The sequence below is a fragment of the Lynx rufus genome, unplaced genomic scaffold (genome assembly GCF_022079265.1).
Source record: "Lynx rufus isolate CCGP_SWC_20201006 ecotype Redwood Valley unplaced genomic scaffold, mLynRuf1.p SCAF_1, whole genome shotgun sequence".
NCBI classification, from domain to species: Eukaryota; Metazoa; Chordata; class Mammalia; order Carnivora; family Felidae; genus Lynx; species Lynx rufus.
This window is the reverse complement of record NW_025814823.1, coordinates 110,187,944-110,214,925: the sequence shown is the minus strand read 5'-3', so window position 1 is coordinate 110,214,925 and position 26,982 is coordinate 110,187,944. Positions and strand designations below refer to the sequence as shown.

The following is a 26,982-nucleotide window of genomic DNA, read 5'->3' as shown; positions in this document are numbered from 1 at the left end:
GTGGTAAGCAAAGTCTGTGCAGGCAGCAAACTCCCTTCCTGCATCTGAAATTGTTATTTCAGACGTGTGTGTGTGTGTGTGTGTGTGTGTGTGTGTGTGTGCGCGCGCGCGCGCATGCGCATCTGCATGTGTGAGTGTTTGTGAGTACAGCTCCTCACAGCCTCCACTGTAACCCTGTCAGGTGGCAAATTGTTAAGGAAACCCTTCCAGAAAGGCTCGATATATCATTTTGTGGCTTCGGCTGCCCCCACTCCATTCCAGCCTATCGCCATTTAAGGAGTGATGCCTCCCTCCAGACACTCTCACCAGACCCTGGAGAGGGTGGGACAGAGCTTTGCCCCCTTCTGGGTGTGGAAGGGACCCGTCGTGCCCACTCCCCAGACTGAGGAGACAGTCCAGCTCCAGCCCACCTGAAGACCTTTGCTTTCTCCTCTGCAGAGGGGTTGTTTATCCCCCAAATTACCTCCAAACTGAAAAAATGATGTTCCAGAAGAGTTCCCTATGCTTCCTCCCACAGACCAGAGTGCAAACATTCTGCACTCCCTGGCTTGGCTGTGAATAGCATTTATGAAGCCTAGAAACATAAACTTCAAACACTGAGCTAACCGAAATGCATTATATTTCCACTGCAGTGGACAGGAGGGTGCCTGTTTGCAGTGGGGAGGTGGGGAGGGATTGTGTGAGAGAGAGCTGAATTCTTCCCTCCACTGGGAAGTTCGTAGATAAAGCCTCACTCCAAAGAAACAGGAAGTAGAATGCTTTTTAGGTAAATTCAGAAATAATCAAGTAGAAATAGTGAGAGAGATTGCCTCCAGGGAATAGAAATGGGAGTAAGGAAGGAAAGGCTTGCCATTTTTTATAAAAAGTCTTAACTGTTAGACTCTTTAAATTATGAGCTTATGGGGGCACCTGGGTGGCTCAGTCAGTTAAGCATCCAACTCTTGATTTCAGCTCAGGTCATGATCTCACAGTTCATGGGTTCGAGCCTCACTTTGGGCTCTGCACTGACAGCACGGAGCCTGCTTGGGACTCCCCGTCTCCCTCTGTCTCTCTGCTTCTCCCCTGCTGTCTCTCAAAATAAACAAACAAACAAACTTAAGTTATGACCTAATGTAGGTTTGTTTAAAATATAACTTTTTAAAGGGTGCCCGGGTAGCTCAGTGGGTTAAGCAGCCAACTCTTGATATCGGTTCAGGCCATGATCTCATGGTTTGTGAGTTCGAGCCCCACATCAGGCTCTGCACAGGCAGGGCAGAGTCTGCTTGGGATTCCCTCTCCCTTTGTTTCTATTCTTCCCCTGCTTGTGCTTTCTTTTTCTCTCTCTCTCTCAAAATAAATAAATTAAAAAAAATATTTCCAATAAAACATAACTTTTTGAAGTATCTTAAAAGTTTAAAGATAGAAGAGTAAAAATCATCCCGAAAGAACCAAATACCGTTTTAAAAAAGAGTAAAATGGAACTTACAGAAAAAAATTAATTGCCATGATAAGAATTCAAAATACAGATTAGCTGAAGAGAGAATCCACGATTTGGAAGACAGCTAAAGAATTAACCCGGAGAACAGCATAGAGAGAGAAAGAAAAGGAAACTAGGGAAGGGCAGCTACAAGATGGATGCCGGAACAAGAGGATCCAACATCCAGTAGGAGTTAAAGAAGGTGACAGTCACAAGAATACAAGAGGGCAGTGTTTGAAGACAACACCTGGGAATTGTCCAGGACTAAAGAAATATGTTAGTCTTCAGATTGAGAAAGTATAGTAAGTTCCAGGAAACCTGATATAAGCAGACCCACGATTAAACAAATAACAGCAAAACTGTTGAACATCAAAGACAATGAGAAAAGTTTGAAAGCAACCAAACATATTACCTACAAAGAGACAACGGTTAGACTGACAGAAAACAACAGCCAGCAAGGCAATACTGAAACACAGTGGAATAATACTGGAAACTGCAAGTGGCCTCAGATGTAGGGAGGAGAAATGCAGGGGGGGGGTGCGTAGAGAGAACTGTACACAATAAAATAAAAGATTGACATAGGGCAGGTACTGGTAGTTGCCTCTAATATCCATCTCCCCACCCCCTTAAGTAACAAAATCTCAAAGTTATCTGGACACATTGCCATTCTTTTTTTCTTTTAAGTTTTTAATGTTTATTCATTTCTGAGAGAGACAGAGTGTGAGTGGGGAGAGGCAGAAAGAGAGGGAGACACAGAATCAGAAGCAGGCTCCAAGCCTCTGAGCTATCACTGACACAGGGCTCGACCCCACGAATTATGAGATCATGACCTGAGCTGAAGTCAGACGCTTAACCAACTGAGCCACCCAGGTGCCCCCTGGACTCATTGACATTCTGACAAAAGACCACATTCCCTAGACTTCAGTATTACTAAGTTGGCCTTGCAGATAAATCTGCCAAATGAGATGAAACAGAACTGTTACGTGAAATTTCTAGGAAGCCATCTTACTGCCCTACTTCTTCCCTTCCTCCATATTGCCACCTGGAAGGAGGATATTTTGGCTGGTGCTGTAGCTCCATCTTGGATCCAGGAAATGGCAGAATGGAGAATGGGTTGACCCCAGGTCTATGACAAGTTGGTAGACACACCATGCCAGCTCTGAATTTCTTCCCTCTGGATTCTTTTACATGAAAAGATAGCAAAAACTTAGAATTTGTTAAAGTCACCCTTTGGAGACTGCCTGTTACTGCAAATTTAATCTTACCTGATGCTGAAGAGCTTTTAACTGCAGAAACAAAACAGGAACCCAGACTTGAGAGAGACCTTGAGAAGGAGGAGATGGGGAGGAACAAAGGCAGGTGCTCAGGCCTGAGAGCCTGGGCGGGAGGGAGGACCTGCCTGTGTGCAGAGTGTGGACCCTTCCTGCTACAGAGAGTTCTCACAGGGCAGGGCGCAATGGGAGACACCCCCCCAGAGGGTCCTACCTCAAGGCCTCTAATAACCATCACCCTTGGTAGTTGCGTGACACCCTCTCCAGGAGCAGACAGAGACCACCCTGTGGGTTCTTTACCGCATGACAATTTAGAGTTGTCAAAGAGCTGAGGTGAGCTGGCTATGTTCTTAGCGTCTTTGGCACAGTGCGGTTGTGTCCCTACAGGTCAGTGGTTTTTGACTGTTTGAAGCTCCTTAGAGAGTGTGGGGCTGCAGGGAGGAGGAGACACACACACACACACACACGCGCACACACACACACACACACACACACACAGGCTCCCAAGAAGGGGAGCAGCCTTGCAGTTGATTTTGTAGCAATCACAAGAGCCTGTGTTTCTTTTCCCTTCAGGACCACAGGCTGCTCCTCCCTGGGGGTGTGAGTCTCCCACAGAGCCAGGGGCCTGCACCCCAGCCTTCCCTCTACAGAGTGAGGTTATCCCAGGATGTGTTTCATTCTTTTGGCCTCTGGACTTGAGAGAAGTCTTCTAAGATTTCACCGAATACAATTACAAACCCCACAAGCCCTCGTGTCCTAACTCTAACTGGCAGTTATTGAAAAGATGATGATGACTTAGATGTTTTAATTAGCCTGTGTGTAGGAGTACCGTGGTTCTGCTCATTTGAGTGAGTTGATTTCAAAGCCAGCGTGTCGTCATTAGCAGCGATGATAGGAGCCCAATCATTCAGACAGTTTCCCTGTGGCAAGCTCCACGCTAAGGACTTCCATGCGTCATCCCACTTAATCCTCATGATTGCCCCATGAGGCGAGCTCTCCCATTATCCCAGTTTTTCAGATGGGGACACTGACAAGTAACTAGTCCACTGTCCCTCCACAAGGAAGTGGAGGAGGCAGACCCTGGGTGAGTTCTGATCTATGGGACTCCAAAGTCCTGGAAGGCCAGGTGAGGACACAGGGCCGCAGTTGTCCTGCTTCTTCCCACAGACCCTCTGAGAGACCCCATAGCCCTTTCTGCCCTCTGGCTCCCAGACTTAGACTTAGGGTCCCCCTAAACTAGAGGTTTACAGCCCCTCTCCTATGGCACACGTCTCCTCTCTTCTGGGGCCCCCACCAACTTTTGTGGGGCTTTGATCACCTCCTTTAGGAAAGTGGCCGTAGGGTCCCATCTGGAAAAGGGCACTAGCTATTGCCTTCACTGTTCTCTGTTCCACTCCTCTCCTCTCCCAGCCACATGACTTGATCTCCTACTTGGGGGGGGGGGGGGCCGGGGCGGGGCGGGGGTGCTGGGGGCAGGGTACAGAGGGAACAAACTCTTAAATCCCGTCCTTTCTCCCGAGCTCCACTGCTGATGCCCTAAAGTTTATGGACTCCATGGCTTTATTTCTTGCTATTAAAACCAAGATTTTAGAGCTTTAGAAATAAATTATTTTTCAAAAAGCCTGTCTTCTGCAAATTGAAAGCCTTCTTTCCAGAAAATTGTCTCTGCTGTGAGTTTTAAAAGCCAAGAATTTTACCCCTCTGTGTTCAGTGCACCATACTCTCCCCTGAGGCCCTAACACTCAGCCTCACGTCTAGTTTTAATGGCGGAAGAACTTAGGAGAGAAAATACTTTGCTGAAAATGAAAAACCACTCGCTGTCATTTTTGAAATACTCTCCTGTTCCCCTGGCGATGGCTTTGGATAAGACAGGGCCTCGGTGTCCTTGTCTTTTGAGTCAGGAGGTAATGCCACCGTCCCTCAGTCCTCACCAGCTGCGGCGACCCGTGACTCTGGCGTTCCAGCAGGATATTGGCGGAGTCCTTTCGAAATGGACATTTGTGAGGAAGGGTCTGTCTGTCCTGCAATTTGAGGCAATTTGGGAAATCCAGGATCATTCTGAGGCTTCCACACCTCCCGAACAAGATTGGGCACAAGACAAATGGTTTCGCCTGAAATGAGAAGCCGGCCGTCTCAATCTGCAAGGATGTAGAATTGGGGTTGTTTGGGGCCTGATTTGTGAACTTGAATGAGGGCTTCTAGAAAGCTATTTGTGGAATTCATTGCTGTCTCTGGCTGCAGCTAACACATTCCATCTTCCATCTCCTCGGAATCAGGGATTTCACATTCCATGCATTCGTAAAATACAGTGGACGGTGGACGAGGGAGCGGTGTATGACGGGTGGGGGCAGGACGATGGGGTGGGCTCAGGGAGAACCCTGGGCACAACACTGGGAACCTGCCATTCACCTCCCACTGCCTAACACCAGGGTCTGCTCTCGCCTGCTTTATCCTGGCAAAAAACCCTCAGAGGGATTTCCTCAGACCTGTGGGGGAGGGATGGGGGAGGGATGGGGGAGGGGGTGGCTCCCCATTCATAGAGTTTTGAAAGCAAAGGAAATTTTGAACCTGAACCCTGGTCTGCACCTTTGCCCTCGTCTGCCTGCCTCCATGTATCCTCAGTTTTGGGGACTGGTCAGAGGGAGGCCTTCTGAAGGGGCCCCAAGTACTGTGAGCACAGTGCTGGGAAGAGGCCTGGAGCCCTGGGTGCCAAGGCAGTGGTAGGGAAGGGTTGGGACCAGCAAAGAGGAGCTAGAAAGTTTGACCGGGTTCAACTCAAGTCACTGCACATTTTAAGGGAGCCGAAGGCATCTCAGATCTTTTCTGAAACAAGGTTTTTTTTCTCTCAAACAGCCATTACACTTCTGATGCCGCCTAGGGCAACTTTCTGGATCAAAGTGTAATTTAAATTTAAAAACTGAATTAGTAAAGGAAATTAGTTTTCTAAGCTACCCTTTAATGCCCTTGGAAGAATTTGACTAATATACTCACTTCCAAGCCTTGCTTTGCTTATCTATAAGATGGGGGTAATGCCTCATGCTCTCTTTGCCTCCCGAGGCTGCTGTGATTCTCAGTAAATCCATGCATGAACTGATATATAGCTCTCTATATGTAGATAGCTCTGTATCCGTGAGAAAGCCTGCTAAGCCTTCTTTTGTTTTCCGCATTAATTCCTTGGTCTACAAGGTGCTGTTTGTTGCTGAGCAGGAAGTTCCCGGAACCACCTCCTGCAAGTTTCACAACAGAGATGGGGTCTGCAGGCTTTTTCCCCGGTAGGGGTGGGGGCCGACCATGCTGGATACGTTTTAGCCTCGAATGGCCTGTTTGCTCCAGGAGCTCCAGGGCCTTTGACCAAAGGGCACAATCAGGCTCGGTGCTCTAGGATACTGGCTGACCAGCCTCTCAGAGCCAGCGTGTCTGCAGATAGCTCCTGGCTCTGAAGCCTCGAGTCCTGTTTGTGAGCGGCCCATGGATGGAGTCTCAGTTCTTTCTAATATGGCCAACCTTGGGAGCTCTTGGCTAACCAGAAGAGTATGGGGTTAATCAGTGCACCCTCTCCCTGGCCATGATGTAGGGAGGCTTTGCCACAGAGCTACACTTCCAAAAAGGAGGCTATTTCTGTTCAAGATCAGACCTGGTGATTCTATTGCATATAATTCTCTATGCTCTGAATTTATAAAATGCACAGCTTAGAAGTGATAATGTGAGGAGGCGGTTTGTATGACTGTAGATGCCTGGAAGTTATCATGGTTGGCCTGTGTGGGCCCAGACAGGGGTTCAGCGTGCTGGAAGGAACAAGGCTCTGGGGCTGCCAAGAACGGGGTTCTTCGTCTCTGCCACATCCCACGTGTATTAATTTGGGCAGGTGTCTTACGTTATGAGTGTTTCCTCATCTCTCAAAGGGAGAATAGGGCTGTGTGGGGAATGAAGTAAGATGATAAATGGAAATAAGGCAGCTGTAAAATTCCTGGCTCAGAGTAAGCCCTCAATGAACAGCAGAGGCGGTTCCATCTTTATTAGTTAATCATTGTCTCATTCAAGATCCTCTTGAGGAGTAAGAAGAACTGCATGGGGCTGACCTGGCCTCCAGGAAGTGAGAGTCTGGGAGGGTTGTGCCAGGTAGCCTGCACCGCCTCCACCCTCCCTGTGCATCCTAAAGTGAACCCTGGCCATGCGCACAGAGTTCACGGCCAGCCCTCCTCAGGAAAGAGGCCTGCCCGGCCACAGGGAGACCAGTTCCAGCTGGCTGTGCCAGTCAGCCTAGTCACGTGCAGATGGAACAGGCCAACAGGGATCATGAGACATGTGGGGAAAACCAAGAGCATAAAAGAGAAGAGCCAAGGTGAATGAAACAACTAACTCTGGGGCAGGGCGCCTGGGGGCTCAGTTAAGTGACTGACTCTTGGTTTCAGCTCAGGTCATGACCTTGAGGTTCATGAGTTCAAGCCCTGCATTAGGCTCCACATTGAAAGTACAGAGCCTTCTTGAGATTCTCTCTCTCCCTCTCTCCTCTCTCTCTCTCAAAATAAATAAATAAACTTAAAAAAAAAAAAGATCCATGGGGGATATGGAACAAAAGCAAAATAGATTAATCTTTTTCTTTTTAATTTTTTTAATGTTTATTTATTATTGACAGATAGAGACAGAGCATGAGCATGGGAGGGGCAGAGAGAGAGAGGAAGACACAGAATCAGAAGCAGGCTCCAGGCTCTGAGCTGTCAGCACAGAGCCTGACGCAGGGCTTGAACTCACAAACCACGAAATCATGACCTGAGCCAAGGTCAGACGCTTTACCAATTGAGCCACCCAGGTGCCCCAAAATAGGTTAATCTAATAAACCCTTAGACTTTAGAAGATAATGTTTCTATAAAATGAGAAAGCGCTGCTAGGAAAAAGAAGACTAGAACAAGAAATAAATTTTGGAAATTAAAATACAGTTGCTAAAATCTAAACTTCAGTAGAAGGAGTCAAAGAAAAAGTCAAAGGAAGTATCACATAATACACATTTTAAAAGAGAAGGAGACAGAAAAACTGAGAGATATGGACAGTCAAGCCAAGGGCACCAATATCCATGGAATCAGTCAGACTAGTCACAGAGAGACTTGAGGGGGAAAATTAGGGAAAGAATAACAGAAGAAAAGTCCCGAGAGCTGAACTGACATAGACCTTCAGATGGAAAGACCCACTGAGAACCGAGCAGAGGGAATGAAAGAAGTTCGAGGACCACTTGGGTGGCTCAGTCATTGAAGCATCTGACTCTTGATATCGGCTTAGGTCATAATCTCACGGTCATGGACTTGAGCCACACATGGGGCTCCAAGCTAAGCATGGAGGCTGCCTGGGATTCTCTCTCTCTCCCTCTCCCTCTGCCTCTCCCCCCACCTCAAAAATAAATAAACTTTATTTTTTTTAATTTTTTATTTATTTTTGAGAGAGAGAAAGAGCAGAAGAGGGGCAGAGAGAGAGAGGAAGATACAGAATCCGAGGCACACTCCAGGCTCTGAGCTGTCGGCACAGAGCCCAATGTGGGGCTCAAACCCATCGACCGCGAGATTGTGACCTGAGCCAAAGCCAGAGAGGCTCAACCAACTAAGCCACCCAGGCACCCTTAAACAAATAAACTTTTAAAAAAAGAAGATCCACAGCTGTGTATCTCCTTGAAATCTAAGAACATCAAGGATGGAGAGAAAATTCTAAAGGCTTCCAGAGAGAAAAGACATGTCATCCACAAATACTCAAGAACCACTGTTATCACATAGGCCTTGTCGACACTAGAAAGCAGTGAAGCGATTGCCTTCCAATTTCTGAGGGAAAACAGTTTCTCCCTAGAATCCTATACCACATAAAGACATTCTCAGACAAGAAGGACATCAAAAATTACCTTCCTCTTGACTGACAAAGAGCAGGGATGGGGTGGGGCAGGGGAACATAATGTAGTAAAACAGAAAAGTAATCTGAAAAGAAGAGCTGGTCCAAGAAACCGCAGAATTAATTCACGTGTGTCATGAAAGGAAATCCCAGCTAGGACAGGTGGGCCAACCACGTAGGATACGGAGGCACATCATCACATAAGAAGAGGAAGGCACAAGGTCCTGAGAACCAGACCTCAACCAGAAAACGGATTCCATTTCACAGAAATAAGATTAAGTAGCTCTAAAAGACCTTAGTGATGTGATTTAAAAAAAAAAAATGAGTCTTTATACATTTTTCAAGGCAGTTCAAAAATCTGGGAAAATCAAATTGCCAACAAGAAGGGCCTGGATAAATATATGGCAATCTAAGATGTGTCACAATGTTGCATTATCGGAGGAAAGGGAAACAAGAGAACTATGCCCATGAAGCCTATAGCACAGTCTCCTTCAGACAGCACAGGTGGGTCCCCTGGGCTTTCCTTCCCTCCCTGAGGTGTGGTTCGCTGTGTCTTCCTGTGGAGGATGGTTACGTCATCAGAGTATTGGTAATCTCTGTGTTCTTTTGCATTTTGAGTGTCAGTGTATAGAAACTTAGGCTTATTACCTATAGTTACAGAATGCAACAAGGTAAAAATTAATGTTATAGATCATTTAGGTCAGAAATAACAGGAAGGGATCTGGGGTTGGATTTCTCCCTCAGGAAAGGGGCAAGAAAGACTGCCTAATTGATCTAAGGTTTGGGCGTCTTGTTTTTATGATATGCATATATTGCTTTCAAACCTTTGTGAAAAGTCATGCCGCATTACACATCTGAAAAGTTTCATTCCAGCTAATTTTCACAGGCTATCTCATGCCTGTAAGAATTCACTGCATTTTCTGTTCTGTGCCTTTTACTGTATTTTTATTTATTTGCTGTTCTCCGAAGATTGTAATTTTGAATGGCTCGATATAGTTTCTCAGCTGAAAATGTCAATGTATTTCTGTAATAAAAATGCCAATATGTATGTATATATCTGGAATTAGCATAGAGATGATTAAGGCAGTTCAGTGTTGATCAATAATCATATTTGATTTAGGTTTTTTTACTTTGCTTCCTTCAACCATCTTGTACTTTGATATTTATTACCACCCACTGAGATTCTGGCCTTGACTAAATAGAAGTTGCTGGAGGAAATTCACAACCTAGCGATTGAATTCAAGTTGTGTTGCTTTCAGAATAACAATACAGAATTAGGTCTCGTAGAGTAAATAGAAGCCCAGTAAATGGAAACTGTACCCCTAATAAAAATATCTCTTACTGCCTTGAACACATCAAAACAAATATCACCAAACTGTGGCCCCCAGTGATAAACACTTTATATTTCAACTATAGGGTCAGAGTTTGTCTTTCAATTGTGCTAAGCAGTTTGACCAAAACGTGTATTTTTTGACACCTGTGGTTTTAGAAGATCTGAAATTCTCAGACCCCAGGATTCAGAAAGATGAGAGCGTATTGGAAAAGTTCTCTATATTCCGTGTTCTGTGGGACACTCTGGGCCTGCTCACGTGTTCCTCGGACAGAGAGGTGGCTCTGAGCCAACCTCGAAGGGAGCCCAGATGCTGGCCAGCCTCGTGCGGCCTCCACGTCTGTGCCCAGCTCCCAGTCCTCTGCTGGCACAGCTAGTGGCCCAGAGAAGACATTCCCCATCAGAGCCAGCTTCAACTGTCCCTCTGTCCTGATCACAGAGGACTCGCAGGGTACATCCATAAACCTTCTGTGTTTTTCCAGAGTTGCTAGGAAAATCTATGCCTTCTGCTTTGCTTCTTGCTAATTGAAATGCAACAGACTTTTCCAGGACCTTATGGTCTGAGCCTTCATTATAACTCATATATCTCATGATATAGCCGCCATCCTGAAGGGCTGGCAGGGTGCTCCCCGGACTGTTTTTCCTCAGAACGAAGGAAAGGCCCCCACCCTCATGGTCATTAGGATGATGATAGACACTGGGCTTTTCCTTGGAAGAGCTCTCCCAGCTCTCCTTGGAAGGTCAGGATCTGTGAGCACCCAGAAACAAGAGTCTTCTGGGAGACAGTTAAAAAGGCGGAATTTGGGGTGCTTTGTGTGCCGTGATTGCTGTGACACAAAAACATGCAGCTTGAAGGCAAAGGACTGAAGGGATAGAGATGGCCTTGTGGTTTGAGGTTTGAGAATTTCTGATGATTATTTTTTCCTTTTTCCATATTGTCTCATGATCCTCGTGAAGCAACAACTTTGAGGGCTATGATTTAGTTGTTCGACTTTAATAGACGTTTGCCTGGCACCTTGGGCTCTTTCTAATTTTACAACTAAATGAGCCACAGTGCAGCATAGGGATGAGATTCAGCCCCATTGCCTGGGTTTGAACCCTTCTTCCCTTCCCTTCCCTTCCCTTCCTTCCCTTCCTTCCCTTCCTTCCCTTCCTTCCCTTCCTTCCCTTCCTTCCCTTCCCCTTCCCCTTCCCCTTCCCCTTCCCCTTCCCCTTCCCCTTCCCCTTCCCCTTCCCCTTCCCCTTCCCCTTCCCCTTCCCCTTCCCCTTCCCCTTCCCCTTCCCCTTCCCTTCTCCATCAGGGGAAAATACCCCCACTACCAACAGGCTCAGCAAAAAGGACCCTTTCACTCTTTTGTCTCCAACAGTGAGCTATGCCAGGGACACTTCCATTTTTTTAATAAATTTTTTTAATTTATTATTTTTGAGAGAGAGAGAGCGTGTGGGAGGGGCAGAGAGAGAATCCCAAGCAGGCTTCACACAGTCAGAGCAGAGCCCAACACAGGGCTGAACTCATAAACCATGAGGTCGTGACCTGAGGCAAAACCAAGAGTCAGATGCTTAACTGACTGAGCCACCCAGGTGCCCCAGGACATTTTCAATTCAGTAGGGGGCTACCAGCAGACACAAGCACACAAGACTCGAAGGTAGGCATCCATGAAGGTACAGGTCTCCTTGGGGCCCATCAGCCACCCCATCCCGGGCCCTGAGTAGCTCTGCCTGATGTCCCATCTATTCTAGCCGCTGCAGGTGTGAAGGCCACAGAAGAACAATCCCACCCCTTCCTGTGCCCACCAGCCCGTGCCCACATGTTATCCCTGTATCACTGCCCTCTTCTTGTTCTGTGTGTACGTGTGTGCACGTGTGTGCATGTTTGTGCTTGCATGTATGTGTGCATGCATGCGTGTGCATGTGGGTGTGCATGCATGTGTGTGCATGGGTGTGCACATGTATGTGGTGTTTGCATGTGAGTATGCATGTGTGTGCATATGTGTATGTGCGTGCTTTCATGTATGTGTGCGTGCATTGTGTGTGCATGGGTGTGCACATGTGTGGTGTTTGCATGTGCGTATTCATGTGCGTGTGCATGCATGTGTGTGCATGTGCTTGCATATGTATGCATGTGTGTGTGTGTGCACGTGCGTGCTGTGGAAGCCCAGAGGCCTGCGGTGCCCCAGCCCTCCAGCAGCATCTTGTTGAGCGGGGCCTGCCCGGCAGGACTTCCAGAGAAAGTCGCAGGCGGCTCCCAGTCAGGGTTCTCCCGTGTGCCTGGTCCCACACACACCGCCCCCGCCAGAGCCCACAAGCAGGAGCCAACTCCGAATGTTTTTCCTCCTTGGGTGTGTGGAGTGATAATATAGCAAATGAGCAAGTCGACAGCTTGCCTCCTTCCTAGGGTAGTGTAAGTGAAAGACGAAGGATGCTGCTTGCTCAGGGATGAGTTATGCAAGATGCCACGCTTTTCCTGACAGTGTGCTTTGCTCGGCGATGGCACCGTGAGGTTCCTCTGGCTCCAAGCTGTCTTTGCTCCATCCCCTTCCCTGCACTCTCTGACCCTCACAGGCCTCTCCTCACATTCCCGCTCCTGCCAATCTCTCTGGTCACGTGAGGGCCTGGTAACTTCTTTCCTCCTGGTTCTAAGCCTGCTGTTCCTTGAGCTTCAAGCGATCCTGCCTCAGACTCTCCAGACCCGCCTCCCCTGGGGCAGTCCCTGCCAGTAGTCCTTCCTGTCTGCTCAATGTCCGGTCCCAGCTCCCCATCGGTTCCTGGGATCTGATGGGCCCTCTCTGGGACAGCGCTGTGGACAGGCAGCTCAGGTGCTGGGAAGGTCACATGGGAAGCCGTGGGTGCCTGTGCTGGAGCAGCTCCTAGGCCCTCTCATGTACCTGGTCCAGGTACCTGCACTTTGGTAGACCTGGGGGTGGAGGTTGACTGCAATATGCTAAAGACTTCTGATATGTCAGTAAGGTAAGTACTCTTACTGTTCTTGCATTATGGATGGCCTTCAGAGAGGTTAGGCAACTTACCTGAGATCACACAGCTTGTAAGTGGTACATCCAGGGTTCGTAGCTAGGGTTTCTTAGAGGAAGAATGTTTCACAGTGGGTGCTGGCAGGACACAAGCATCACAGATGAGCAGAGATCAGGGCCTGGGGTAGAGGTGCAGGGAGGTAATGGGATCTGAAGTTGGCGCTAAAGTGTTGGGAGGTGGGTGTGCTCCACCTGCTGATAAGAAGAGGGGAGAGAGGAAGGAGGTTCCCGCTGAAAGCCCTCCATGACGCCTGCCTCACCCCCTTCTCCTCCTCTCCCCCCATACTCACACATACCCATCCTCACGGGGGCTTGGCAGGGAGTCCACGTGTATGTGAAGTGCTGGAAGAGGCTGGTGAACTTTGGCTGTGCTCTGAGGTCTGAGAGCCAGAGGCTGAACCCGGCTAGTGTCCACTGGGAAGCTGGCTGTCAGTGCAGGATGGTCCTCTAGGCTTCGTCTCAGACTGTGGGCACTGAAAGCAAATGCGTCTGAATTCCCACACGTGTGGGTTTTTGTTTTTGTTTTTGTTTTTCTCCTCTGGTTGTTTAGGACAGGGGCTGGAGAAGCTGCCCAGGGAGCCCTGTTGGAAGAGCCCTAAGCCTCCCTTTCTGGCTGTGTGACATCAGTGGCTGGAGGTCCCCTGGACAGTAATTTCAGAGGACCTTCACATGTCACACATGAACCTTCAGGAAGCCTCACAGTGGGTCCAAAGGCTGACTTTGTTTCCATTGACCTGAGAGCTCCTCTAAACAGAGGCCTGGGCCCCCTCTCCAGAGGGCTGGTCAGACTGAGACCCAAACAGCCCTTGTTTCCAGCCGTCTCAGGGACTGACCCTACATTTTTGTCGAGTTATCTGAGTGAATTATTTCATTCTTTCTTTATGTCCTGAGCAAACCCACATCATCATTTTATTAATGTATTTGCAATTACCGGGTAATGACTTCCAGTTTAGTGTGGTCCGCGATACGGGGACACTTAATCACATATCTGCGTGATGGGCCTTTAAGTTCTCTGGGGCCAGAAGCTTTTCCCATCAATTAAGCTTCAAAGAAATGAGTTTTAGGCTCATCTGCAACTGTATTTTTTATGTTTCTTTTATGGCTCCCCTGCTTTTCTCCTGGTGTCTTTAGAGATACCAGGAAATGTGGTGTGGGGCTGAGGTATTTATGTGATATGCAGAGAACAGGTTTATAATGGTCATTATAAAATATCAAAGTGCTTTGAAGTAGGACAGTTTGTATTTCCATTACAGTCATTTCACGGGTGCCCTCCTCAGTGCCATAAGGGAAAGGGATGTTGCCCTGGAGGTGTTTTCTTTGGAAAGAAGTCACATTCCAGAACCTTCCATGGATCCCACACTCACCCCACACTGCACAGGTCTCAGGAATCTTACCCATGAAAAATGGAAAGAAGATTTCCCTGCCATCCAGGGTGCTTCTCCTCTGTGTCAGGTGAGATGCTGTCCTGGGCAACTGACCCCTGCAAGAGCCCCGAGGACAGAGATCCCCTTTGCCCGGATGAGGAAATGGGGCTCAGGGAGAGAAGGTCTGAGCATCTCATGCATGGACCTCGTTAGTCATACAGATTCTCTCCTCTTGCCCCCACTTATGTCAAGAAGTTGGGTTTGACTAGAGAAGGTTCCAGGTAGAGGCAGAAGGCATGGAATATCTATATTCATTTAACCCAGCCATCTTCAGGGACTGACCCAGTGGTTGTTCTATGGCATCCTGGACCTGGGGTCTGAAGGAAACGTATGTATATCTCAATAGAAGCAACTGTGAACAAAAGTCACATGTCCGTCCATTTGGTCCTTCCTTTGTCTGTCATATGCTGGCTGTGTGCTAATCACCTGCCACAGTGCCCGCTGGCTCCCAGGCCATGACAAGAAGGGTGTGGTGGACAGGGAGAGGAAGCAGAAATGATAAATGTTGGGAAGGGGGTGCCCAGGGCACTGTGAAGACACATCGGCACGTGAACCCAGCCAGGAGCAGTGGGGAAGGGAGGTACAGGGAAGCAGTGTGCCACCTGAGACCCAGAGATGATAAGGAATTTGCCAAGAGGTAGGACTGTGGTGCCAAGGCCCAGAGGTGATGCTGGGCCAGTTCGAGATGATGAAGGGGGCTCAGGTTTGTGAGTGGGGAGAGGCCAGGTGAGGCCGGAGAGCTGCACGCCAAAGGGAGCAGCTTGACTTTACCCTGAGGGCAGTTGGGAGTCCCCCAAAGATTCCTCCAGGTGCTGAGTAGAGGGGATTTGACTGGGACAAGACTCAAGTCTGAGGGCTAACCATGGTGAAATAATCATCCAAGTAGTGTCAATGGTTTCCTTGAACTGAAATAGAGTCGGTAGCAGTGAGGGCAACTGGAGCCGTCAGGAAACACTCAAGAGGCAGAAATGGCCTGAGCCAGGATCAGTGGGCCAGGGATGGGTGGGATTTCAGGGGCAATGTGTGATGTGTGGTTTGGACAGCTGAGGGCTTTGGTGTAGGGCCACTGGCTGGGTCGGGGTGTAAAAGAAGAGGCAATCTCGCTGGTAGGTTCAGTGTGGGCCACGTTGAGTCTGGGGTTCCTGCGGGACAATGTGGGGAGATGTCAGGCCAGCAGTGGGGTATGAGGTCTGGAGCTTAGGAGAGGGTCTGGACTGGGCAGTGCATGGACACCTCTCCAGTCTTCCCCTGCTCCAGCCCTTGATTGACGGGAGACGCTACGGGGAGCAGCCGGAGGCTCCATCCGCTCCATCCAGCTTCCGTCTCCCCTTTAACCAAAGAACCAGAGGCTCTAGAAAGCCAGAAAGGCCGTGGCAGGAGGAGCAGCCAGATACTGTCATCAGTGATGAGATGTGACAGTGCCTGTGGATGCCAGAGCAGGAAGATGGAGCATGGCAAAGAGGCCATCCTGGGGGTCCCGCTCTTGTCCCACCCACAGGAGCTGCTCCCGAGAGAGCACCTGGGCCTCCATGTGAGGGCCACTCACAGGCAGAGCCAGTGAGGTGCCCCATCCCTGGGCAGTTGGCACTTTTCAGAGCGTACGTGGTGGGGTGGGCTGGGGCAACAGAGGCAGAAAGCGTAAACCAGACCCCTGTGGAAGTATGGCTCGCCCGGCACTCCATCGTGCCATGCCCAACGCAGGCAGGGACACCAGAAGTCCCCGGCTCCATTCAGCCCAGACCCCCGTGGAGCTCACCTGCCAGCCCGACATTTCCCCAGGGGTGACCCAGGAGGCAGACACACCGGGGATTCAGTCTCGCACTCATACACAGCCTGTGATACACAAACACCCTCCCCTGCCAAACGCCCTCCACACACGTGCTAACCACCCAAACACTCTCTAGGGCCATACAGGTATGAATGACTTCTAGACAAGCGCCATGACGGTTTTCAACAGTCTCCGTTGCTTCAAACCCCCAGGATGTTTAGTACATGTCACTTAGACGTTAAATCAACTCCACCGAGCCAGGTGATCTGGAAAAGGACTCTTCTCTGGCTCTTAGGTTTGCTTTCTGATAAATGGGATGATGATCCTTCGCTGGTGGTGTGTATTTAAAGCTCTGAGAGGTGGACAGTCTCCAGTGTGTAACGTGCGGTCTGAAAACTAAAGACCTGAGCTGGGAGAAGAATCTCCTAAGACTTGAGTGGCGTTTTGAATGTAATTACTGCCGGTGTTCCCATGCAGCAGCCCCACCTCCAAGCCAGCAGACTCCCTCATTTTGTATTTACTTTTAGTCCCACACCATTTTCTGTGATCCATTAGCTCTTCCACGTTATTTGAAAGCCATAATCACGGCCATTTGCTCCGGGGGATTTGATCCTGATAAGTGGACCCAGACCTACTCCGTGAATTCGCCATGGGCTTTGATTCAGCGTCAGTGCCCCCCAGCCACACCAGCACAGCCGCCTGCATCCTGTTTTACCTTCTCCTTTTGAAATCGAGGTGTAGAGTGTGCCCACTTTAGTTGCAGGGGATTCTTTACAGCCTGCTTCTTAGTTGGGAGATGTAAATTTGGCTCTGTTGTTTGGCTCACGGGGACAGAAGCCCCCACCTAAGGATGCAAGCCTGATTTCCCTTGATGGTCTGCTTGATAAGCATGCACAGCTAGTCCAGAGACAGGGCGCAGTGTGCTCATCCCAGCCTCACAGTCGAGTAAGGGTGGGCTGGAGGCTCTAGGACATACTGGGAAGGACGCTTCCCAGAGCTGAGCAATGTGGGCCTGGAGCCCCCCCACCCCACACCTCCCTGAGTGCAAGCCTGCTCCAGCTGCAAGAGGGAAGGAAGGACACAGCCTAGCAGTGCCCGCATTCTCATGCCCGGGAGGATTGGCCTCTTGTCCGCTCTGTGCCCCAATGCCTGGCCCAGGGCTTGTTGCACCTGCGCCCCCAAGTACATCAGGTGTCAGCGCGCCTCTTCTGAGTGAGTGGGGATAGGACCTAAGCACCATTCGGGGCTGGCTGTGCTCATTCCCCCCTCCCCCCATTCCCACCTCCTCCCTCAGCTGGACAGCCCAGCTTTGCTGGGGAGGTTGTAAGTGTGTTTTCTGGAGCCTCCAGATGATGGAGTTCTTCACCCCCTGCCTCTTTGGCCTGTGTTCATCCTGCGATCTACAGTTACGGTAAGCCTGGCAGTAATTCATGCGCTTGTGAGTTCACAGAGCAGGGGTGAGCTTCAGAGTCTCCCATCTCTGCCAAGCCAGGTGTTCAAACTGGTTATAAATTATCTCCTGCCTTGGAGTAAAACGCCCTCGGCTCCTTCCATGTGTTATCCGGAAGTCAGGTCGCCTAGCATCAATTAGTCCGTCCCCAGGCACCCAGTGTGGGTAACAGTGCAGTCGTGGCAGGTGTAGTAACCACAGGAAAGGTCCACATGCTTCCTGTCCCTGAGGCTCCTATTGTTGGCACATTAGGGCCCCTCTGTTTGGCGGGCGTGTACCACATGTTGGAAAGCAAGTTAGCACCACAGGGCAGTTAATGTTGAAAATCAAGTGCGGAGTCTGGACCGTAATTGCCACAGAAAGGCGGACGGCTTTCTAGGAGTGCACGATTGAGCTGTGCCCAGAAGGATAGGCCAGAACACTGCTTCAGTTCAGAGTTATGGGCCGCAAGGCCTGCAGGCTCAACTTTGCCGTCTGTCCTGGCTGGCCAGTCAGGCATCACTGGAGCATGAGGTGTGGCTGCAGAAGGGTCCACCTTGTCCCCTCTGAGCACATGACCCTTGATGCTCATTTCTGGGCCACACAAACAGCCAGGGCCATGGAGTCTGAATTGCACCTGGGCCTGAGCCCTCATTTCAGTCCTCACAACCTTGGGAGAGCAGGAAGAGAAAACTGAGGCAGAACAGGCCAGGGCATGGTCCGTGAGAGGTTCTAGGGCCTTTCTCCCAGGCCCCAATCCCTGGGGCTCCACAGAGGTCCCCTGGGTGCCAGGGCCCATGGCACACTCTCACCGAGAACACATCGACTGGCCAGCTACCTCCACACCAATACCTCTTTGCCGAGAGTCACCCACTACCAGCCAGGCCTGCAACATGGGGCAGGTTCCATGGGAGGGCATTTCTAGGAGGGCACCTTAGCTCTGGACTCAGCATGCATCACACACCTCGCGGGAGCTGAGTGTGAAGGGGAGGCAGGACACCCCAGGCCAGCGAGGACCCCCTGACCCTCAGCCTCTTCCATTCCTTCTCCTCAAGCTGCTCAGCAAAGCACACCCTACACCCATCCTCCTCCCCAGCGACCCAGGTCTGAGCTAACAAGCAGCATCCCCAGGGAAGATAGATGACTTGGTGCCTGGCCAAAGGGATGCCCAGTCCAGGGTGATTTGACCAGAGACCAGACACACTGCTGCTCCAGATCAGTGACCCCCGCCTGTGAACTGCCAGTCCCTCCAGTCCCTCTTCTGCGTGCCCAGCCCTGGGCCTGGCCAAGGACGAAGCTCCTACCCAAAGCAACTAATATCTTTCAGATGCTGAGAAGCACCAGGCTGCCTCTTTTAAATAAACATATTATTGAAGTATAACACACACAGAAAATGAATAAATCACAAGAGTATAGCTCAGTGCATTTCCGGAGAGAATGCATCTTGTGACCGGCTCCCGGGGCAAGAAAGAGAATCTTACCAGCACCCGGGAGTGTCACGCACTCGGCCCCACTCAAGTCCCCACGCAAGCGTAACTGCTGTTCAGGTTGCCTTTTGGAAGAGGAGAGGTTGTGTCAATTCAGAGAGGTGGCGAGAGCCAGCATGGTCACTTACAGGAGGCCCCAAGAAGAGGGAGGACACTTTGGAAGAAGAGAGAGGAGACCAGCGGGTTAAGAAAAGCTCCACGTGAGCGTAGAAGGAAATGACCTTGTCGGTGTGGCAGGCACAGACCAACTGGCATGTGAGCCCAGCACTTGGAGCACAAAGCCACTCTCTAAGAACTGAAGGGTATGGTTGCAACGTCAGCTTGGAGCTTGGACCATTTCTAGACTCTGCACAGAAAGGAGAAGAGGCTTTGGAATGAAAGCGGTAGAAATTGTTAGTGGAGTAGAAAATAAAGATCTGTCGGCCTTCAGGCTTCTTTCTGCCCCAGAGGTCAGAGGTGGGGCTGCCTCAGGCCAGGGTCCAGCCGCTCCACCCTCCCTGAGAGCGGCTGGACTCTGGTCGCTCTGTGTCTGAGAGTCCTGAAGAGCATCTTGCAATGAGATCTTTCTAGATTTTCTTTCCTATCACGCTTAGGCACCAGCCCCCTCCTGACCTAGGTCAGCTTTGGGTCACATGGAAATGCCCTTACTGAGCGTGGCTGTGGTCCCCCTGAAGGGATGCCGGCCCTGGGAAGTGACTGCCGGTCACCCCTCTCAGCTGGAGTCCCCGGATATCCCCATCTTTGTGGCTTGCCTATTTTTCCCGGCACTGGGTGAGAGGATCAGCTCAGACCCTGGGTCTCTAGGCAAGGCTTCTGGCAGGAAGAGGCCCTCACGTCTGGGCGTGTTATAGAATAGCCTGTTCTTTCCATGAATACGGCTTGTGGGGGCTCTTTGTGAGAGTGGAAGGCTAGAATTTGAAGAGAAGGGAGCCAGAGCAGGAGCAGGAAAGGCACCCAAAGAGTGTGAGCACAACATGCCAGGCAGGTGACAGCCGGGATCAGGTCTCAGGGCGGAGAGCCTCAAGCTGTGGGCCGCTGGCCCCACCTGCCCGCCCCCAGGTGTGCTCTCAGCTGTATACATTGTCCTTGGGAGATTCCTGTCGCTCCCATACCCTGTGGGTCCCAAACCCTCTGAAAGCACGTGAATCCGTTTTCATGGCAGATGAGGCAATGCCAAGGCCATTCCTGGGATCCGAGAACTTAAGAATAAGGAGGGCACAGAGGACGTAGCGATCTCCCAGCGTGGGCATCTAATGAGATGCAGCACCTCCACAGATTCCCATCTCTCGGCGTGCTGCAGACTGAGCTCAACCACCAGCCATGAGGCTCAACTGTGTCTGCAGTGAGTTAGTTTGCTGCGGGCAGAGGGGCCTTCTGAGTGTTCTGAGGGCCACACCCTGGTCTCCCCTTAGGGTCCATCACCCACCTGGCTCCTCTCATTGCCAGGCTCTGGGTTCCGGACACGGATCCAGGGCCGCCGCGCATCGGCTCAGACTCAGCCAGCCTGGGGCCAGCTTTCATCAAGATGAGTTTCTGCTGTTCCCTCCACAGGGAGCGCCTGAATTTTGATAAGTTTCCAGTGTGGTTAATCCCCTGAACCAGATGCAGGGAAGAGCCGTCCCATTCTCCTCCCAGCAGCTCAAGCTCTGGAAATAATCCAAAACGCTCCCCCACCACCCCAAAGACTGTGCTTTTCCTTCAGAGTTGTTGTGTTTTGTTTCGTGTTGACCTGGGATTTACTGCCAATCATACTAGTCAGAGGGGTTCAGATAAATCTTCAAACGTCAGAAAACTTCTCTGAGTCATCTCAGGTCTCAAAATCTCTGGTCAGGCAATTCTTGTCTGAAATACCATTTCCTGCCAAGCCTGTGTAAAGGCACGAATCCCTGGCTTAGAGCAGACCCTGTTTTCTGAGACCGTTCTCAGGCAGTTTTCCTGTAATACTTTTCCTTCTAAAGTAAATGTCCCCTCGAGCCCAGCGAAGCTTCTACAGGTAGAGATGTGGAGTGTGTTAACATTTGAGCAGTTCTTTCCTGGAGACCTTCGCTCAGTGGCATTGATTTGCAGTCCACAAGCCCCTCTTACAGAAGAGGACCATCTGCGTTTGCTGCCTCTAAAACTCAGTGGCTCTTTAGCTCACCTCAGGGGCTGAGCAAACACCCCTGAGACAACACCACGGTGAGAGAAACACCACAGGCCTCACCAGGCATGTGAGACAGGGGATCAGAATGCTCCCTTGCCCCGGTCTCCTCACCTGCCGGCCCAGAGCTCTCATACCCTGTCCAGGGGTGTCCTGAAAGAATAGATACAGAGAAGAGCCCAGTTCTGCAGAAGGGGGGAGGGACACAGGTCCTGGCCCCTGTCTCCTTCATTGGGGCGTCCGCCATCTTCCTCAGGGGCTGCCGCCAGCTGCCTTCCTGGGGCCAGGCGGGCTCTAGAGCCCAAGGGTGTGTCTCTGGGCCTTCTGCCTCCCCATGCTTAGCCTTCAAAGGCTGGGCTTGCACACAGGTATGCACGTGTACAAAGCATATCCACAGGGCCACATACGCCCAGGTGCCCCCCCATACTATTCCCAGTGTCTTAAAACTCCCGGGACTGAGGAGGCTCAAAAGAAGACCACTACTTTATTACACCCACCAGGGTGGACCCTGTCAGAAAATAATAAATGCCGACCAAGGCGTGAAAAAAATTTGAACCTTTGTACCTTGTTGGTGCACATGTAAAATGGTACTGGCCACTTTGGCAAATGGTTTGGGGGTTCCTCAAATAAATAAATAAATAAATAAATAAATAAATAAATAAATAAAAATAGAATTACCACATGAGCCAGCAATTCTACTTCTAGATATAGACCAAAAAAAAAAAAAAAAAAAGCTGGATCTTGAGGAGATATTTGTACATGCATGTTTATAGCAGCGTTCTTCATCATAGCTAAAAACCTGGGAGCATCTGGGGTCTATGGACCAATGGATGAATAAGCAAAATGTGGTATATGCATACAGGGGGATATTATTCAGGCTTAAAGAAGAAGGAAATTCCGACAGGTGACAACATGGTTGAACTCTGAAGCCATCCTGCTGAGTGAAATAAACCACTCACAGAAAGATCCTGCAGGACTCCACTTGCAAGAGATACTTAGTGTAGTCAAAATCGTAGAGACCGAAAGTGCAGTGGTGGCTGCCGGCAGTGGATGGAGAGAATGGGGGCTGTTGTTTCATGGGTAGAGTTTCACTTTTACAAGATGGAAAGAGTTATGGCGGTGAATAGTGGTGATAGTTGCACCAAATTATGAATATATTTAATGCCACTGAAGTGTGTACTTAAAAAATGCCTAAGATAGAGGGGTGCCTAGGTGGCTCAGTCGGTTATGCGTCCGACTTCGGCTCAGGTCATGATCTCATGATTCACAGGTTCGAGCCCCATGTCGGGCTCTGTGCTGACAGCTCAGAGCCTGGAACCTGCTTCGGATTCTTGTCTCCCTCTCTCTCTGCCCCTCCCCCCTCACACTCGCACGCTCTCTCTCTCTCTCAAAAATAAACAAACATTGAAAAAAAATTTAATGGTTCAAATAGTAAATTTTACACTATGTGTATTTGACCATGATAAAAATAAATGGGTAAAAAAGAAGGCCACGGATTCTAGTTGTCACATAGATCGCTTTATTTTAATCCTGTCAGACCCAAAGCCACCTTTTCATAGCAAATATTTTGTAGAGCCCCCATATAATTTTGAAATGAATATGTGTCTTATTCAAACTGGGATGTAAAGGAGAAATATAAGAAAAGTAGTAGCAATAAAGTCTGCCTTTCAGTATGTAAATGTTTGGACACCAGCTGCATATACTGAGTCATAGTGGTCAGATGTCAGCACCCACCCACGGATCCTGTGAACAGCTACAGACAGACCCTGTGACGGGCATGTTATGTTAACACTTTGAATACTTAAGCGATGTTGCTTTTCGAGGTGTAATTCTCCAAAATGGTGAATACTTCTTGACACAGTTGTAAACAGAGTTTACAGTACCCAGCCTAGCTGCCTCCTTGGAAAATCCTTGCAAACCCAGGGGGCAAAATACTTTATATACAATAAATATATGCAATGTTTGTATAAATAACATTGCATTAGACTCTAGGCCTCTAGTAATAGAATATCTCACTTCAGTGACTGTCCACTGAGACGTTTGAAAACTTGTAGGAGATGCCAGGCCCGCAGAAGTTTGTTGTACAGGACTCTGCTCCAAATGATAGATAGGATCCCTAGGGTCCCCGGCCCCACTCATTAAGGGCCGCTTAGGCCCCCCAGTCATTGTGAAAACAAAGATGCTCCCTACAAGAGTCCAGCTCACCTCCCAGGGACAGCACTGCCCCTCTTGAGATGTCTGATGGAGCCCCCTGCATGCGTTGTGAGTCCACATGAGAGCAAAGTACTCCTTCTGCAGCATGCAGCCCTAGTCCTGGCCAGTGAGAGAGCCAGAGACAGCCTCAGGCCCTGCCGTGTCCCGGGCTGAGGTCCCCCTCAGCTTGGTAACCCCTCAAAGGCCGTAGCATCTCAAAGCTCAAAGCAGCAACATTCCTGGACATCACTGACTCCAGAGAAGCTACATTTTCGCCATCCCAACAGCAGGACCCTTCCCTTTGGTTAGGTGTTTGGGGGGATGGAGTCTCAGGAACAAATAAATGGAATTGTCCCAGGCCAAGGGTGATGCCCACTCTCTTCCTCCTCATCCACTCCAGATTTCCAGCCTGGTGGCCATGGCCTCATTCAGCTGTCCTGCTTCTCCTCTAGGTGCACGTGAGGGGTGGGGTGGGAGTGCACAGGCGCTGAGCTCTGGACAGGGCTGTGGGGGACCTGGAGTCAGTGTTGTCCTTCCAGAAGGAATTGGTGACTTGTTAAGGATCCAGGTTGGGTGTGGGTTTCTCACTAACACAAGAGTAAAAACTCAAGGGGCGCCTGGGTGGCGCAGTCGGTTAAAGCGTCCGACTTCAGCCAGGTCACGATCTTGCGGTCCGGGAGTTCGAGCCCCGTGTCGGGCTCTGGGCTGATGGCTCAGAGCCTGGAGCCTGTTTCCGATTCTGTGTCTCCCTCTCTCTCTGCCCCTCCCCCCTTCATGCTCTGTCTCTCTCTGTCCCAAAAATAAATAAAAAACATTGAAAAAAAATTAAAAAAAAAAAACAAACTCAAGCTCTTCACGCCAGAAGGGCTTCAGCGTTTATTCAAGTTTTCAAACGTTACTCTTTCACTCCCGGGCCACCTGATAGATGTGCCAGTCAGCCATAGAAAGTGCCTGTGGATCCCTCTCCCAGGAATCCAACCAATTTTGCTTTCTTTAATAGGAATAGAAGAGAGGATTGTAAATGTCAAATAGCAGATTGTATGGCAACATCAATTGAACCGGGCATTCATGAGGAAATGTACCATTTATCTAACAAAGGTCTGGGTGGTTTTGTTAATTTAAATTACCTGATTCTGGGGCGAAAATTGAGATGAGGCTTTGTCCACAATTCAGGCACGCATGGAGGTGGGTACTTCCCCAGCGCTGGAGAGGGCTTGGTCTGTGCTGCGGCAGCAGCCGGGGAAGGAACCCCATGGTCTACATGGTGTGTAGGTCGAGCTCAGGCAGGGCCAAAGGCCACTGGCAGTCTCAGACCTGCAGATTCTGTTTGTGGACCCAAAATGGGCCATGTACCTTGAACCCATGATGTTCAAAGGCAGTTGGGATGACTAATAGGGCACTCCGGAGAAAAGAAGAGAGAATATTGACCAAGGACCGTTGGCCAATGTGATGCCAGGCCCCCTTTAGGGCCTGAAAGGATGAGGGGTTGCTATGAGTGTGGTAAGCCCATTGCTGATTCTGGAGTTGGGACTAGTGGGTGAGGAGGAGACCCAGGTGAAGTTTGGGGTGATGAAAGGGACAGGAGGCCTGCAGAGCACCTGCAAACCATGAGCAGGCAGCTCACCAGTGAGCTCGTGCCCAGTGATCATGCCCACCACGGGGTGCCATGGCCAAGCTCTCTAAGACAGTGATGTTCACCCAGTAGACACAGAGGCACTGGAATGCCGTCTAAGGAGGAGGCAGACTGGGGACGAGGACACGGCGAGAGTGTGTGGCTTGGGGCAGAAACAAAAGCAGCCCCTTAGAGGTGGGCTTTGGCAGAAAAGCCAAATTTAGAGAAAGGGCTTTTCAAGAAGGGGGTACGTGGGAGCAAAGTCTGCAGGCCTGCTTCTGGAAGGTAGGGGAGTCGCCAGCAGCTGTAGCTTAGGTCATGGCGGAAGGATCTCCCCAGGGTGCTAGGGTGTGGGTGACCGTGACCCATGTGCTCAGCAGTCACAGCCAGGAGGGGGTCAGCACATGGCATGACTTAGAGCACACCTGTTCATGTTGGGGATTGTGAGGAGACTATATCATGTGTGCTTCACAGTCTGCTAGACTTTCCAGAGCTTTGTGGCTTGGTCAAAGCAAAACTACATCGTGTTAGCAAAAAAGTGTCCTGAAGATAAACCCATTGATTTTGGCACTTATTGTTAATTGAGTTTTCTCAGAAACGGCAGCAGAAAGATTGTTAATGTTCATGAATTTACATCAAGTTAAACATCTGTTCCTCTTAAGCTAAACTCCAGTAAAGTTATGGCAGCTCATAAATTAGATCTGGGAGTAAAATGCTTCCTGCTCTTTGCACAGCTTAGTGGTTTCCAAATAGACCTCAGAATGACACATTGCAACTGAGGCCCGTGTCACACAACCACGTTCAGCTGTGATGTCGGTGCCAGACGATTAAGCCAGGTTTTTGCTTTGGTGGTAAAGATTGCAGCTTTATTGGACGGCAGTGACATTACTTATCAGGCGGGATGGGGACAGTGTGAGAACTAGGGCTGCTAATGTTTGCATTGGGGGTGGGGGAGAGTCTGCCCATGAGCAGACCCAACAGCAGCCAAGACCTTGTGGGCACATCCAATCTCTCCCTTGGGCCCCTCGGGGGGTTCCTGGGTGAGGGTGTCAGGATCTGAGCCTAGGGTCTGGGGCACCCTGCCAGGTCGGGGAAGGGCTGGAGTCCAGTGGGTGTGGCTCAAGGGCATGAATGACTGCCACGCAGTTTCTAAAGGGATGGTCTAGGTGTGGTTTTGGAAGGGAGACGTCACAGCCCACACGCTGGCATCTCTGAGCACGACCCACCAGGCCCCTCCCCAGTGCTTCCTTCCCATCTCCCTGTCCCTTAACCCACACCCGTCCCCAAAGGGATTGCTCCTGCCAGCAGCAGAGCAGTGGCCTTCATGTCGAGTAATCTGTGTCCTGCAATCCCCTGTCCAGTAAACTTGGGCTTTGTTGGGGACTCCCAGAGTACAGGGCTGCCACCGTGCAGGATGGCCATCAGGGATTGGGGTCTTCATGGTGGCCTTGGGATTGCCCCCACCTACCACTACCTGCCAAGCCACCAGGGTCCCCAGTGTCAGCTTTGTGCTCATTTGCTGACCAGAACCCTAGTGTGGAATTGGATCCTTCCCAAAGTCTGCTGTGGCTGAATTCACCCCCAGGCCTCCCCACCTGAGCTGCTGCTCCAAAGCATGGGTCCCCCCGCCCTGCTGGCCTCTTCACAGGGCTGTCCAGGCCCGTCCTGACCAGCAGTGGCAGAACAAGAGGGCAGACACTCACATTTTCCTCCTCTCCAGAGGCAGTATCTAGGGAGCTGTGTGTGCCCACCAGAGGGGACTCAGAGGAGCCACGTCTATGCAACCTAGTGTCCAGAGGGGCAACAACCCCTCTGTGGCTCACCAACTGACCACCCACCCCAAGGCTGGCCATGCCAGACTCCGTTCTGTGGGGCCACCATTGCAGGTTTGGGGGGGACCCCAGTGGATGAGATAGGGTCCACGCCCCCCAGTGATCCCACGTGCCGTATGCTGGAGCTGCCCATGCCACACCCA

The 26,982-nt window shown here is 50.2% G+C and overlaps 1 protein-coding gene across 1 annotated transcript in view; it reads left to right on the top strand.

The window, feature by feature from the left end:
* Positions 1 to 19,694: 19,694 nt before the first annotated feature.
* Positions 19,695 to 26,982, top strand: part of FSTL4 (follistatin like 4) — a 139,947-nt gene continuing 132,659 nt past the window's right edge. Inside the window, exons 1-2 of the mRNA XM_047076071.1 lie at positions 19,695 to 19,833; positions 20,475 to 20,641. Coding sequence (XP_046932027.1) covers positions 19,695 to 19,833; positions 20,475 to 20,641 — 306 coding nt within the window. The remainder of the gene's footprint in view (positions 19,834 to 20,474; positions 20,642 to 26,982) is intronic.